This window comes from Mandrillus leucophaeus, unplaced genomic scaffold (assembly GCF_000951045.1).
Source record: "Mandrillus leucophaeus isolate KB7577 unplaced genomic scaffold, Mleu.le_1.0 Scaffold21, whole genome shotgun sequence".
NCBI classification, from domain to species: Eukaryota; Metazoa; Chordata; class Mammalia; order Primates; family Cercopithecidae; genus Mandrillus; species Mandrillus leucophaeus.
The window spans coordinates 7161323-7176271 of record NW_012102143.1 but is presented as its reverse complement, the minus strand read 5'-3'; the positions used below and the strand labels follow the sequence as shown (position 1 = coordinate 7176271).

Here is a 14949-nt window from a genome sequence, read left to right as displayed (position 1 = left end):
GAGCAGTGTTTGGATTCACCGGTGTGCCTGTAAACCTATGAGTTTTAAAGTCTCCCTTGCCTTTTACCTGCAATTAGGTTCTGCTCGGGGGTAGGCTCCCTTTACTGACAAAAAACCTGGCAACTCAAAATCTCTTAAGGTGGCACGTTAGCAGCCTTTTGCCAGATACAGTGGGAAAGGTACGTCCTGTAGCCGTTTTTTCCAAACTCAGTTTCCAACCTCGACTGAGCTGAAAGGGTGGCAGAGGGGGTGCATGGTGTTTAAACTGCCGACCCCCCGAAAATGGATTGATTAGCTCCCCATCTGCCAGGAGGACCCTGACAATTGTCAACAGGTCTTGCTTGGCTGAGTGTATTTTTTAAAATAGCTTTAAAACGAAGAAGATCTCAGAATTTGTAGATGATTGGAAGCTGAGAGGGATTAAATACTAAAATGAGTGACAATTGGGATCCACAGTTATCATTGCAGGCAGTTAGCTACAAACAACAAGATGAGATTTGACAGGTTAAAATCGTTTGTACAGGAACAGAATCTGATTTCACATATTTGTGAAAATACTGTGATTTTAAAAAAATACCATACTTTGAATAAATCATATTGATTGCTAAAGTGAATGGAGTAATGAGCGTACACTGTGCATCATGACCCTCACACATGATTTGTGGGTACCACATAATGCAGTGAACAATAAAAGACCTAGTTATTTTCACAGAGCGCAATAACAGGAAATGTAACCAGACTATTTGGTTTAGAATCCAACTCTTCACTTACTAACTCTTGCCTTCTTTTTTTTTTTTTTGAGACTGAGTCTGGCTCTGTCGCCCAGGCTGGAGTGCAGTGGGGGGATCTCAGCTCACTGCAAGCTCCGCCTCCCGGGTTTACGCCATTCTCCTGCCTCAGCCTCCGAAGTAGCTGGGACCACAGGCGCCCGCCACCTCGCCCGGCTAGTTTTTTGTATTTTTTAGTAGAGACGGAGTTTCACCGTGTTAGCCAGGATGGTCTCGATCTCCTGACCTTGTGATCTGCCCGTCTCAGCCTCCCAAAGTGCTGGGATTACAGGCTTGAGCCACCGCGCCCGGCCTAACTCTTGCCTTCTGTGGCTATTCCTACATCTGTAAAAAGAGGTGACACTTCCCACTGTTACTGTAGAAATCAGTACAGTATGTATCGTGCTGCACATGGTGTGGGGTAGAATGTATCATGTTTTATAGATGTTAGCCAGGGTTATTATTTTTGAGACAGCCTCATTTTGTCGCCCAGGTTGGAGTGCAGTGACACAAACACAGCTCACTGCAGTCTCGACCTCCCCGGGCACAGGTGATTCTTCCACCTCAGCCTCCTGGGTAGCTGGGACTACAGGTGTGCACCACCACAGCCAGCTAATTTGTGTATGTTTTGTAGAGATGAGGCTTTGCCACGTTGCCCAGGATGCTCTCGAACTCCTGGGGCTCAAGTGTTTTGCCCACCTTGGCCCTCCCAGAGTTCTGGGATTACAGGTGTAAGCCACTGTGCCTGGCTGAGCCATTAACAGGTGTTTAAAAGTGGAAAAATGCAGTCTTAAATGAATTATGGGAAAGCACTAAGTGTCCAAAGGGTGAATACTACACTGCTTATATCACATCAAATGCATTAATATTTTGTTTAGATCTTTTTATTTTTGTTTTAAACATTGCAGCTAATGTTTCCACCCCAAACCTCTTAAATTTTTATAATCTGGAAAGATACATAGAATGCACTAAACATTTCAGGTATTTTGCTAAATTAGTAGTTTTATCAAGCCCTTAAAAGTTTTAATTGCTGAGTGAATCAAGTTTTTTAAAGGAGATATATATATACATTTTACCTGAAAAAAAGAAGTGTTTGTTCATATCAGGCAGAAATGGAACTTTTCTATGTCATACCCATGAAAGTGCCAACTTGATGTCTTTAGGATTGGCAGCTTGTATTTGACAATCCGTATATGTCAGTTACAGATGTCGTGGTTTAAAATTGCTTTGCCAGTGACTTGGTTTCACTTTTATAGGGTGGTTCTTTTACTTGTTTGGTTGCTACACCAGTACATTAAAAAATGATGGTCAGTTGTTGAGGATGAAGTAAAATATTTGCTTGCCACACCATCTTAAAAATACTTTTTAAAAAATTGGAGGCTGGGCTCAATGGCTCATACTTGTAATCCCAGCGCTTTGGGGGGTCAAGGCATGAGGATGGCTTGAGGCCAGGAATTTGAGAAGAGCCTGGCACATCGTGAGACCCCTGTCTCTACAATTAAAAAAAAAAATGAATATTTGAACATAAAATAAAGGTTAAGGTATTATAGGAAAACAGATTAATTGTGAAACTACAGGGTTGAACAAGAAAAAAGTCATAAAATAAAGTGAATTTGACTATGTAAAAATTTAAAATTTCTGCAGGACAAATGATACTATAAAGGCAAAAGACAGAGAAAATATTTACAATATACTTACTAAGGGTATGAGAAAGGCTCACAAAATTAATAGGAAAAAATAAAACCCACTAGAAAAATGGTCAAAGGATGTATTCTACCGGTCCAGAGGTAAGGGATACAAATGGCCCATCAACAGAAAGTTGCTGAGGAACTAGTTACCTTTTCACCTATCAGATGAGCAACAATTGGTAACATTGGTGAATGTGTAGAGAAATAGACATTCTCATAAAGTATTTTGGGAGTGAAAATTACAACTTTTTGGGGAACAAATTTTGGCTTCTATGAGATTTAAACTAATATTCTTTGACGAGCAGTCTAGCATATTAAGCAGGAATACATGTATCAGGTTGTTGATTGTGGCGTCACTTGTCATATGAAGAACTGGGAAAAGCTTGAACCCATCAGTAGGATCTGGTCGAAGGAGTGGAGATGCTTCGCATATGTTGCTGTTGGAGAGAATGAATTAGACTTGAGTGTGTTGGCCTGGAGCATGCCTTGATGGGTTGTGTGAACAATATATCTGGAGTATTGTGTAGAGTATGACTCTGTCTTCTACAAATTAAAATGCATGTATCCATGTACATGAGCGTTAAGGAAAGTGGAAAGGACATACTAAACTCATACTGTGGTTGAGGAGTGCGGTGGAACCCGTCCCCTTTTTCTGATAATACCTGTGTGGCGTTTGGAAAACACCTGGATTTATTTTATAGTTGAAAAGAAAATTGAGGTATAAAAAACAGTTCCAGCAACATATTTTAACATCCTTTTTTAACTTTATTGGATATAGCAACCTTTAACCTGAATATGACCAACCCAAGGGTATTTTTCTCAGCATAGTATATAACTTCCAGTAGACTTAGCTCCAGAATGTAGATAACTGGGGTGGGGGTGGGGGGGTAGTTCTAGGTGAGATTAACTATGATTAATAAACATTTTTAGTCTTGTCTTCTCACTAGGGTTCTAGTATTTTTAAGATTGGGGGAGGGGCCTCTTCCAAATTTTTAGGTCAGGGTCACACATTGTCCAATGATTGCAAGCTCCCAGTGCTTCGAATTTCAGTTTATTCAAAATAGAATGTAAGGGCCTGGAGCAGTGGGTCACACCTGTAATCCCAGCACTTTGGGATGCTGAGGCAGGAAGATTGCTTGAGTACAGAAATTCGTGACCAACCTGGGCAACATAGTGAGACCCTGTCTCTACAAAAAATTAAAAAATTAGCTGGGCATGGTGGTGTATGCCTGTAGTTACAGCTACTCGGGAGTCTGACAAGGGAGGATTGCTTGAGCCAAGAAGGGTGAGGCTGCAGTGAGCTGTGATCACACCACTGCACTCCAGCCTAGCTCACAGAGCAAGACTCTTGTCTCAATTAAAAAAAAAAAAAAAGAATCAGCCAGGCACGGTGGTTCAAGCCTGTAATCCCAGCACTTTGGGAGGCCGAGACGGGCGGATCACGAGGTCAGGAGATTGAGACCATCCTAGCTTAACACTGTGAAACCCCGTCTCTACTAAAAAATACAAAAAAACTAGTCGGGCGAGGTGGCAGGCGCCTGTAGTCCCAGCTACTTGGGAGGCTGAGGCGGGAGAATGGTGTAAACCCGGGAGGCGGAGCTTGCAGTGAGCTGAGGTCCAGCCACTGTACTCCAGCCTGGGCGACAGAGCGAGACTCCGTCTAAAAAAAAAAAAAAAAAAAAGAATCTAAGGTTTTGGCTAATTGGTAGTTTCCTTATGTATCTATGACCTATAGATTTTTATTTTTTTTTTAAGAATCCGTGTATAAACTTCTAAGATCCTTTTGATGATGCAAAAGGTATTTCCAGAGATTTTATACAATCTCAGGATTATCATACGATTGTTGTAAGGGTAAAATGAGTTGATGTTTGTGAAGTTTCTGGAAGGGTGCCCATGTATGGAGGCAGCATAGTACCTCACTAAGAGCATGGACTGCATGGCTTTGAATCCCCACTCCACTCCTTACTGGCTCTGTAATCTTGGATGGGTAATTGACCTCAGTGCCTAAGTTTTTAAATCAGTAAATAATAATAGTACCTATCTCATAAGAATTAAATGAGTTAAGATGTATAGAGTTCTTAGAATAGTGCCTGACAGGCAGGCAGTATTATCATTTTTAGAAGCCATTCCCAATTGTGGCCAGCAAAATGTAAGATGGTCTCATTGTGTTTAATTGAAATACTTCTCATAGTATTCCAGAGTGAGAAAGAAGGTGATAGGCAGTTCTCTGGGGATGGGGCTCAGTTTGGGGCACCATCTGATTGAATTGTAGCCAAAGGAGAGGGGGCCAGGCTAGTATTAATACTAAGCTGGAAGTTGCATTGTGAGGAATGCTTGCAAGAACTGAAAATGTATTTATTACCTGGGTAAAGGAAGACTTCCCCCATTGTACAGTGACAATGGAAAGACCTGATTTAGACGGGCAAGTCAATTCAAAAATTAAAATATGATCTGGTACAAGTGGAAGGGTTGTTTGCTCTTCAGGTTGGGCTGTTACCTGTAAATGTCCCCTCCCTTGTCCTGAGACATCTGGCTCTGTGACCCCACTGAATGCAGCGTGATTGCTGGATCATCTCATGTGGTTTTGAGTCTGTCCGGAGAACGGGCGTTTTGATTGTTAGATCCAGTGTCGTTTGGGCAAAAGTGACCTACTTCGAGATATTAGGAATTCTTGTAAGTGGATTAATACATTGAGTAATGGTTATCCTAAATACTTTTTTTGTGGGGTGGGGACAGAGTCTGGTTTTGTCCTCCAGGCTAGAGTGCAGTGGCACTATCTCAGCTCATGGCAACCTCCGCCTCCCAGGTTCAAGCTATTTTCCTGCTTCAGCCTCCCAAGTAACTGGGGCTACAGGCACCCGCCACCACGCCTAGCTAATTTTTGTTTTTCTGGGAGAGACAGGGTTTCGCCATGTTGGTCAGTCTCATCTCGAACTCCTGACCTCAGTCCTGACCTTGGCCTCCCAAAGTGCTGGAATTATAGGTGTGAGCCACCACGCTTGGCCATACTAAATACTTTTTAATGGCTTTCTTCTGCTTCTTGTATACTTGTAGAGTCTTTATGTCACTTGTAAGAAAAGTGAAAGTATTTGCAATTCCTTAATTTGTTTAGGGTCATCCTGAGAGATGAGAATACATTTTCCCGTTTGTATTAGGGATATAAAGCAAAATAGTTATTTTTTGTTAACTCAGGAATTTCTTGTGTATTTTAGGTACTTCTGACCCAAAGACCCTGGGAGAAATTTCATTCCCTTAAGTTTATAAATTTTAATTAAAGCTTTTGTGTTTAAAAGAAGAAAGTTGATACCCAGCTCATTTCTAAATGGAGGCAAAAAGATGATACGGATGAGCCTCTCGGGGGATATAAATTTATTTGTTTAAGTGAATTGGTGTTTGGCCTTGCACAGTAGCTCACCTGTAATCCCAGCACTTTGGGAGGCTGGGATGGGTCCTCAAGCGTGGACCCCTTGAGGCCAGGAGTTTGAGACCAGCCTGGCCAACGTGGTGAAACCCTGTCTCTACTAAAAATACAAAAATTAGGACGAGCATGGTGGCTCACACCTGTAATCCCAGCACTTTGGGAGGCTGAGGCAGGCAGAACACTTGGTCAAGAGTTCAAGACTAGCCTGGTCAATATGGTGAGACCATATCTCTACTAAAAATACAAAAATTATTTGGGGCGTGGTGGTGTGCGCCTGTAATCTCAGCTACTCAGGAGGCTGGAGCAAGAGAATCACTTGAACCCGGTGGCGGAGGCAGTGAGCTGAGATCACATTACTGCACTCCAGCCTGGGCAACAGAGTGAGACTCAGTCTCAAAAAAAAAAAAAAAAAGTGAATTGATTTTTAAGTGAGTACTTTTTTTTTTTGAGACAGGGTCTCATTGTGTTGCCTAGGCTGGAGTGGCCCAGTCATGGCTCACTGCAGCCTTGGCCTTCCTGGGCTCAGGTGATCCTCCCACCTCAGCCTCCTGAGTAGCTTGGACTATAGGCGCCTGCCACCACACCTGGCTAATTTTTGTACTTTTTTGTAGACATTTTTTTGCCATGTTGCCCAGGCTGGTCTTGAACTCCGGGTCTCAAGCAGTCCTCTCACCTCAGCCTCCCAAAGTGTTGGGTTTATAGGCATGAGCCACTGCGTCTGGCTTAAATGAGCACATCTTTATACTTGAACTCTGAGGAACAAGAGGTGGGATAAAGCCGGTGTGTTTGGTTGGTGTGTTGAATTTTGCAGGAGGTGAACGTGTATACTTCTAATTTGGATTCTTGTGTGCCAGTTCAGATATCTAATAGCTTAAATAGAATTTCAGGAAAAAGCTGGATAATAAGGAATGGTGGTTAAATTTTATGTGGAAAAAGATAATTGGGCATAAAGCATTTAAGACATACGTTTGGAATGTAAATCTTCACATTTTTTGTTAAAAGAGTTTCCTGACTTTCTCCTGAGGCTATCTTTGATTACCTGAAACTCCTTATTTTCTCCAAAGCTATTTATTGAATCAAGCACTGTGCTGGGGCTAGGGACACCAGGTTCCAACAGATTTTCTTTCCTTGCAGAATGTTACTGAAATAGGATTTTTACAAACTTGTAGGTCTTTGAAGGTTCCTCCCCTCTTCCCCCGCCCCCAAATTTCTGAACGTCCATCTTGAAATCCTAAGTATTGTTTTCTTGGTCTAGAATCAGTTTTTTGCTTCCCAGGATTCTATTTTAAAGAAAGACTTTTAAATGTTTCATGCTTTCAATAATGAAATTATCAAGAAAATACTTGTTTTCCTCAAAATACTCAGTGGCCCTGAAAATGCCTGTTAGGGCATCATTCATTGCTTTTATGTTGACTGCAACTGTTGGAAACAGATGCCCAGATTTAAAAAGCTGCTAAGAAAATATTTTTTAAAAATTTATCCAACAGGAAGGAGAAAATTAGAATCTAATAGCAAACTTGTCTCAAAGCAGGGGAGACCACATGATCTTCCTCTTTGAAAATCTGTCCTGGGTGATGGCCATATGCTCTCTAAACAGCTTTTCTGTGTTTTAGGGAAAGAAGCTCAGAAAGGACCCCTGCTCTTTGATGACCTCCCTCCGGCCAGCAGTACTGACTCAGGTACAGTCTTCAGGCTCTCCCAGGTGTGTGTCAACGTCTCTACTCATCCTGGGATTGTAGTTGTCTCAATCTTTTTCCCTTTCCCCCATTTTCAACACACAGATGTTTTAGGTGTTGGACTGTCTTTAAGTTTTGAATCCATGGCATCAGGTAAGGCAGAAAAATCTGCTAGTCGCTAGCCCTGAGAAGTACTGCAAGAAAATGTGGAGCAGTTTTCTCTGGTTCATTTGAGTATTTATTTTACTACCTGAAATACAATTTAACTTTTTAAGGCAGATTTTTATTTCCTTTGAAATAATAAGACTTTAAAATAGGTTCAAGATATTATTCACCGCAGTATGAGTTGCCACTGGATTGACGCGAGAGTTTTGAGTTTATTTCAGTAACCTACATAGGTGTCCTGGTGGGATGGATTCTGAAAGTTCAGCCTTACGTATTTTTTGTGGGCTCACTAAGTGTTCTGCTGTGTTTCAGGATCAGGGGGACCTTTGCTTTTTGATGATCTCCCACCCGCTAGCAGTGGCGATTCAGGTAAGTGGTAGGAAAAAAAATCCAAGGTGCTGGTGGAAATAATACATAGTATTTTACTCTTCTGTGAAATTTATGTATAGGTTTTAACAGGATTTGGATGCCATTAAGTCTTACAGTATAAGGTTTACTAAAACTATAAACAGGCACATTAATTGGAAGCACAAAGATAAGATAATACTATATTACTTTCTGGTGATATTAACTTCTTGAGGTTCAGATTGTTGGAACTGCCTTTAAGAATTAAGAGTTCACTAATTTACTCTTAACTTTGTTATTAACATTTTTTTAAAATTCAGAGTTCATTATTCTGATTTGCCTTGTTAAACAGAGTGCTTGACCCAAATGTATCAAGGCTAGTAGCACTGGCTCTACCTTTTCCTGAACATACTCCTTTACATGTCCTCATTAAGTAGAAGGGAAGAGTAGAGCAGATTCCCGTTGCCATTGTGGTAAAGGTATGATTCTGTCTCATGAGAACTTACGTGGAGCTCTTCTGGTTGGGGAAGATGAGGGTTAGGAGAGGTTGGGAGATAGATGGTGTGGGGGCAGTGGGGATGCAGGTAGTCCCATTTCATATGCAGGTATATTTTCTATATTTTAGAAAAAGTACTATAGTCATCTTACATAAGAATTCTCAATCTTCAGGGCTATAGACCCATACCAAAAAATTGCAGCATCCTCACACCCACAGTGTAGCCTGAAACCTTCCCAATAAAGATAGTACCCTTAGTTGTAATGAAAGTTAGTATGTTCTGGCTGGGCGTGGTGGCCCATTCCTATAATCCCAGCACTTTGGGAGGCCAAGGCGGGTAGATCACTTGAGGTCAGGAGTTCAAGACCAGCCCGGCCAACATGGCGAAACCCCGTCTCTACTAAAAATACAAAAATTAGCTGGGTATGGTGGCACGTGCCTGTAGTCCCAGCTACTCAGGAGGCTGAGGCAGGAGAGTCGCTTGAACCCGGGAGGCGGAGGTTGCAGTGAGCTGAGATCACGCAATTGCACTCCAGCCTGGGTGACAGAGCGACACTCTGTCTCCCAAGAAAAACGAAAGTTAATATGTTTAAAGAAGGCTATTAAGGGATTTAATAAAAGAAATGAAGATACAGCATAGCTGTCTCTTATCTACAGGACAAAAGACAATAAAGTAGTTACAATTTAGAAGATTTACATAACACGATTAGCAAGCTTGATATTTTGGATATATAATCTTGGGTCTAATGTTTTAGATTTCTTGAGAAGATAACACATTCTTTTTTGTTTTTTCTTGAGACAGAGTCTCGCACTCTCACCCAGGCTGGAGTGCAGTGGCGCAATCTCAGCTCACTGCAACCTCCACCTCCCAGGTTTAAGTGATTCTCCTGCTTCAAGCCTCCTGAGTAGCTGGGACTACAGGCATGCGCCACCATGCCCGGCTCATTTTTGTATTTTTAGTAGAGATGGGATTTCACCATATTGGCCAGGCTGGTCTTGAACTCCTGACTTTGTGATCCGCCCACCTTGGCCTCCCAAAGTACTGGGATTATAGGCGTGCGCCACTGCACCCTGCCGATAACACATTCTTTTTCCTTTTCCTTTTTTTTTTTTTTTTTTTTTTTTTGATATGGAATCTCGCTCTGCCGCCCAGGTTGGAGTGCCGTGGCACAATCTCAGCTCACTGCAAGCTCCGCCTCCCGGGTTCATGCCATTTTGCCACCTCAGCCTCCTAAGTAGCTGGGACTACGGGCGCCCACCACCATGCCCAGCTAATTTTTTTTGTATTTTTAGTAGAGATGGGGTTTCACCGTGTTAGCCAGGATGGTTTCCATCTCCTGACCTCGTGATCTGCCGGCCTCAGCCTCCCGAAGTACTGGGATTATGAGTGTGAGCCACCTTGCCTGGCCCGATAACACATTCTTAAGCAGGCAGGAACCGCTTACAAAAGTTAATTATGTACTAAACCATAAAATAAGCCTCAATAATCTGTTTCTTGTACAGACTGCATTCTCTGACTACAGTGTAATTTGCTTAGAAGTCAGTAACAAAGCTGTAAGGTGTCTTTTTGAAATTTTATTATTTCCTTTTCTTTTCTTTTTTTTTTTTTGAGACAGAGTATCACTCTGTTGGCAGGCTGGAGTACAATGTCACGATCTCAGCTCACTGCAACCTCTACCTCCCAGGTTCAAGTTCCTATCTCAGCCTCCCGAGTAGCTGGGACTACAGGTGCATGCCGTCACACCCAGCTAATTTTTGTATTTTTAGTAGAGACGGGATTTCACTATGTTGGCCAGGATGGTCTCAATCTCTTGACCTCATGATCCGCCTGCCTCTGCCTCCCAAAGTGCCGGGATGACAGGCATGAGCCACTGCGCCTGGCCTTTTTCTTTTTTTTTTTTTTTTGAGGTGGAGGCTCGCTCTGTCTCCTAGGCTGGAGCGCAGTGGTGAGATCTCATCTCACTGCAGCCTCCGCCTCCTGGGTTCCAGTGAGTCTCATGCCTCAGCCTCCCAAGTAGCTGGGATTACAGGCACTACCACACCCGGCTAATTTTTTGTATTTTCAGTAGAGACCGGGTTTCGCCTTGTTGGTCAGGCTTGTCTTGAACTTCTGACCTTAAATGATTTGCCCATCTCAGCCTCCCAAAGTGCTGGGATGACAGGCGTGAGTCACCACACCTGGCCATCGGTTTTGGAATTTTAAAGGAAGATAGTTTCATATCCATTTGGAGAAACGGGAACCCACACAGTAAGCCATAGGACACTAATGGGGACCTTTGGGAGAGATACTGTTGGAAACATCTGTGTTGCATTATGCAGGGTGCATATGTGTATCATGTTACACTGTTGCAGAAATAGGTGCTTGTGCAAGTAATTTACTCTTCTTGAGGGCAGGAACATTTTCATTACCTTTTCCTCAGCACTAAGAAATGTCTGACACAAGGAGTTCGAGACCAGCCTGCCCAACATGGTGAAACCTCCTGTCTACTAAAAATAGAAAAATTAGCTGGGTGTGATGGTGCACGCCTGTAGGCTGAGGCAGGAGAATCGCTTGAACCCGGGAGGTGGAGGTTGTAGTGAGCTGAGATTGCGTCACTGCACTCCAGCCTGGGCGACAGAGTAGACTCTGTCTCAAAAAAAAAAAAAAAAAAAAAGACACCTTGTGTTTACAAAAAAATTAAAAAATTAGCTGGGTGTGGTGGTTCCTGCTTTCAGTCCCAGCTGCTCAGGAGGCTGAGGCGGAAGGATCACTTGAACACAGGAGTTGGAGGCTGCAGTAAACTATGATCATGCCATTGCGATCTAGTCTGTGTGACAGAATGAGACCCTGTCTCAAAAACAAAAAGAAAAAGAAATGTCTGGCAAAGAGTAGGTTGAGTAAGTACGTAAGTACTTGCATCCTTTTTTTTTTTTTTTTTTTTTTTAAGAGAAGCATCTCACTACTTTGCCCAGGCAGGTCTCAAATGCCTGGGCTGAAGTGATCCTCCTGCCTCAGTCTCTGGAAGTAGCTGTGACTACAGGCATGTGCCACTGCATCTGGCTATTGCATACTTTTATACCTAAATGCAGAGAACATTTCAAGTCATTTATGAGGACAACAGCTGCCCTTATTGGAGATTGATGTGTTAGGCACTGTAACAAATGCTCTTCTTACCTGTGCTCACCCATTTTCAAACGTCCCTCTGAGATGACAGTATTCTTACCATGTTACGCGTAGGTGAAGACAGCTGAGACTGAAAAGTTCAGTTGCACACTCTTTGAAACTTGACTTTTCTGATTTCAAACACATATACACTGCAGATTCCCTTCTCTCTGGCTTTGAGTACAGATTCATCCTTTTGCTAGTGGGAACAGCTGTGGCAGCCCTATTTTGCCTTTGAAAGGATGTATTACAGTTCTTAAAGGCTGCCATTTACCTCATTTTGAGTCTTTTTGGGTACTACTTTTTGGAACTTGTTTAGGATATGTTAGTTTGCTTACAGATTTTGTAAGTGTTTAACGCTAAGAGCCTGTGGATATAAAAACATGTATATGCTACAGGCCAGAAAAATACATATTTTTACCACTGAGAAAAGTCTTTTACAAACCCCTTCAGCAGGGTCAGTTTGACTCAGGGCCTAGATCTTTATGTTCTCTGACTGTGGGGACCTGCCCCCACGCCCCGCACCATGAAGACACAACTCCTGGGTCCGCCTGTGTCTGCCAGACCTTGCTTGAAATGACCTTGTCTTTGAGTGCTGGGATGAAGCCCAGTCTGCTAGTGACTTTTTCCAACAGTCTACAGCTGTGTTTCTGCCGGCTTTTACTTTATTTCCAGGTTCTCTTGCCCCGTCAATATCCCAGATGGTAAAGAATGAAGGGAAAGGAGCAAAGAGAAAAACCTCCGAGGAAGAGAAGAATGGCAGTGAAGAGCTTGTGGAAAAGAAAGTTTGTAAAGGTTTTCAGACAGTTTGAAAACAAATGTATTAGACTTCATATTTTAAAACAACCCAGAGCAAAACCAGTTTCAGCTTTCTAATAATACTTTCTTTTTATGTCTGTATTTAAGAGATGAGTAGGGTTCCCTTTTTGCAAATGAATTTCCAAGTTTCTCTATGCTTTCCCCTACTTTTCATGTACATCTATCTCTGATCCTACCTTTGATCAGATAGGAAACCTACATTTGTTCCTCAAGAGTTAAAAAATACAGGTAGTTTTTTTCTTAGTCTTCTGCAGTGAATGGTTAGTTTTTGACCACCTAGTGTCTCTCTGACCTCCAGTCTTTGTTCGCAGTTTGTCGATTAGTGCTTTGAATTATGTGATTTAGCTTTGTAGGCAGCTTCCCTAAGCCTGGAAAAAGCCGTTGAAATTTGTAGTCAGTTGTGTACCTTGTCAAAGTTAATGGGGAAGAAAACGAAAAGAATTAACTAAAGAGAATAAATACTTCAGTTGTGGTACTAAAGTATTCTTGAGCTGTGGAATTTTCTTTCTTTCTTTCTTTCTTTTTTGAGACGGAGTCTCACTATCACCTGGCCTGGAGTGCAAGTGGTGCGATCTCTGCTCACTGCAAGTGCTACCTCCTGCCTCCTGGGTTCACGCCATACTCCTGCCTCAGCCTTCCTGAGTAGCTGGGACTACAGGCACCCACCACCACACCCGGCTAATTTTTTGTATTTTTAATAGACACGGGGTTTCACTATGTTAGCCAGGATGGTCTCGATCTTCTGACCTCGTGATCTGCCCACCTTGGCCTCCCAAAAGTGCCGGGGTTACAGGTGTGAGCCACCACGCCTGGCCCGAGCTGTGGGATTTTCATTGACTGCATTGTCCTTTGCCACAAATTATCTTAGTGAAGGCTGTATGATGCAGGCAGAGGTATTGAAAAAACCCACTTGTAGCTTTGCTGGGAAGATGTCATCTTCAGTTTAGCTTGTCCCTTCCCAGAGGACAGCTCTTCACAGTGTTTATTATTTGGCATTAGTTATCAGAAAATGAGCTTAAATGAGCCTAACCATTAAATGTAAATAGATCTCTGCCTGCATTGGAATCTTTTATCTGTTTCTTCCTCAGTTGAAGTAAAAGCAACCAATTCTACTGTTTGTTCAAATTCTTCACCAGCGTTGAGCATGGAAATACGTATTTTCAGGGCATCTTACAGGGCTTTTGAGACAAACTCTGCTGACTTGCATTTGTCCTTATTCAATTATCACAAGACTAATTTGCACGTGATTCTTTCCCCTGATTTGAATCTCACTTCTCTGGGATGGCAGCACATCCCTTGCCCTGGTGCTTTGACTTATACCCTAGACAGAATTGTTTTGTGCTCACTGACTCCTCATTCGTGTCCCTGTGCAACCTCTTAGAGCTTACCCTGTCCAACAGTGCTCTGATTTTAGTTATAGATTTGCAGCTGGGAAGATGCCTTAAGGGGTATTGCTTATTTGTTTGCACCATTAGGATATTGTTGAGTCAGACAGTCATAGTTCCCTCTCATTTGCTCTGGGACTAGGGTTTCCAGCGGGTTGGGCACAGTTTTGTATTGGCTTTTTTGTTCTCTTTTCCTTAGCCTCTTCGGTGATCTTTGGTCTGAAGGGCTATGTGGCTGAGCGGAAGGGTGAGAGGGAGGAGATGCAGGATGCCCACGTCATCCTGAACGACATCACCGAGGAGTGTAGGCCCCCATCGTCCCTCATGTGAGTCTCATGTGGTAGGAAGCCCAGCCGGCATTAACATCTCCTGGGTTCTGACTGGCATTTTGGACTGGCTAGTATGTATTTACTAGAAAGACTAACACATCACTTGATTGTACATCAATGATTCTCAGCTGGGGTTGATTTTGCTCCCCGCCCAGGGGACATTTGTCAGTGTTTGGGTACATTTTTGTCACAGTGCGGGAGGGAGTTGTTACTGGTGTCTGGTGGGTAGAGACTAGTGATGCTGCTGAGCATCTTAGCAGCGCAGGGCAGCCCCACAACAGAGAACTGTTTAGCCTGGGATGTCAGTAGTGTCGCGGTTGAGTAGCTGAGCGGGAGACGATGCTCCATGGCAGGGCTCTGCAGCGTGTGTTACTCCTTACCAGCAACTGAACAGCTTCTGGCAGAGAATATTTTTATTCCATGACCTAGAAGATAAGAGTTGGAAGCCACTAATTAAAATATGAATGGTGATCAAGGAGAGCTAGTACAGATAATCAGGGCCCAGGAAGAACAAAAGTCAAAATGATGTCAAGGAAATGACAGACAATGAAAAATTAGCTGCAACTATACAAACTAAAATGAAGCCTTCTGGATAAGCTCTTGGGCCTGGAGAAAAAGAAACCAGAAGGTAGGACATGAAGTTGGCTGTTAATATACATTATAGTACATATTTAATATATATTACACAGGTTACATAATTCAGAATTACATAATAA

General features: G+C 42.7%; 1 protein-coding gene across 1 annotated transcript in view; it reads left to right on the top strand.

The window, feature by feature from the left end:
* Nucleotides 1-14949, top strand: part of ILKAP (integrin-linked kinase-associated serine/threonine phosphatase) — a 38268-nt gene that overhangs the window by 6554 nt on the left and 16765 nt on the right. The window contains exons 2-5 of the mRNA XM_011980336.1: nucleotides 7490-7555; nucleotides 8030-8086; nucleotides 12376-12489; nucleotides 14104-14230. Coding sequence (XP_011835726.1) covers nucleotides 7490-7555; nucleotides 8030-8086; nucleotides 12376-12489; nucleotides 14104-14230 — 364 coding nt within the window. The remainder of the gene's footprint in view (nucleotides 1-7489; nucleotides 7556-8029; nucleotides 8087-12375; nucleotides 12490-14103; nucleotides 14231-14949) is intronic.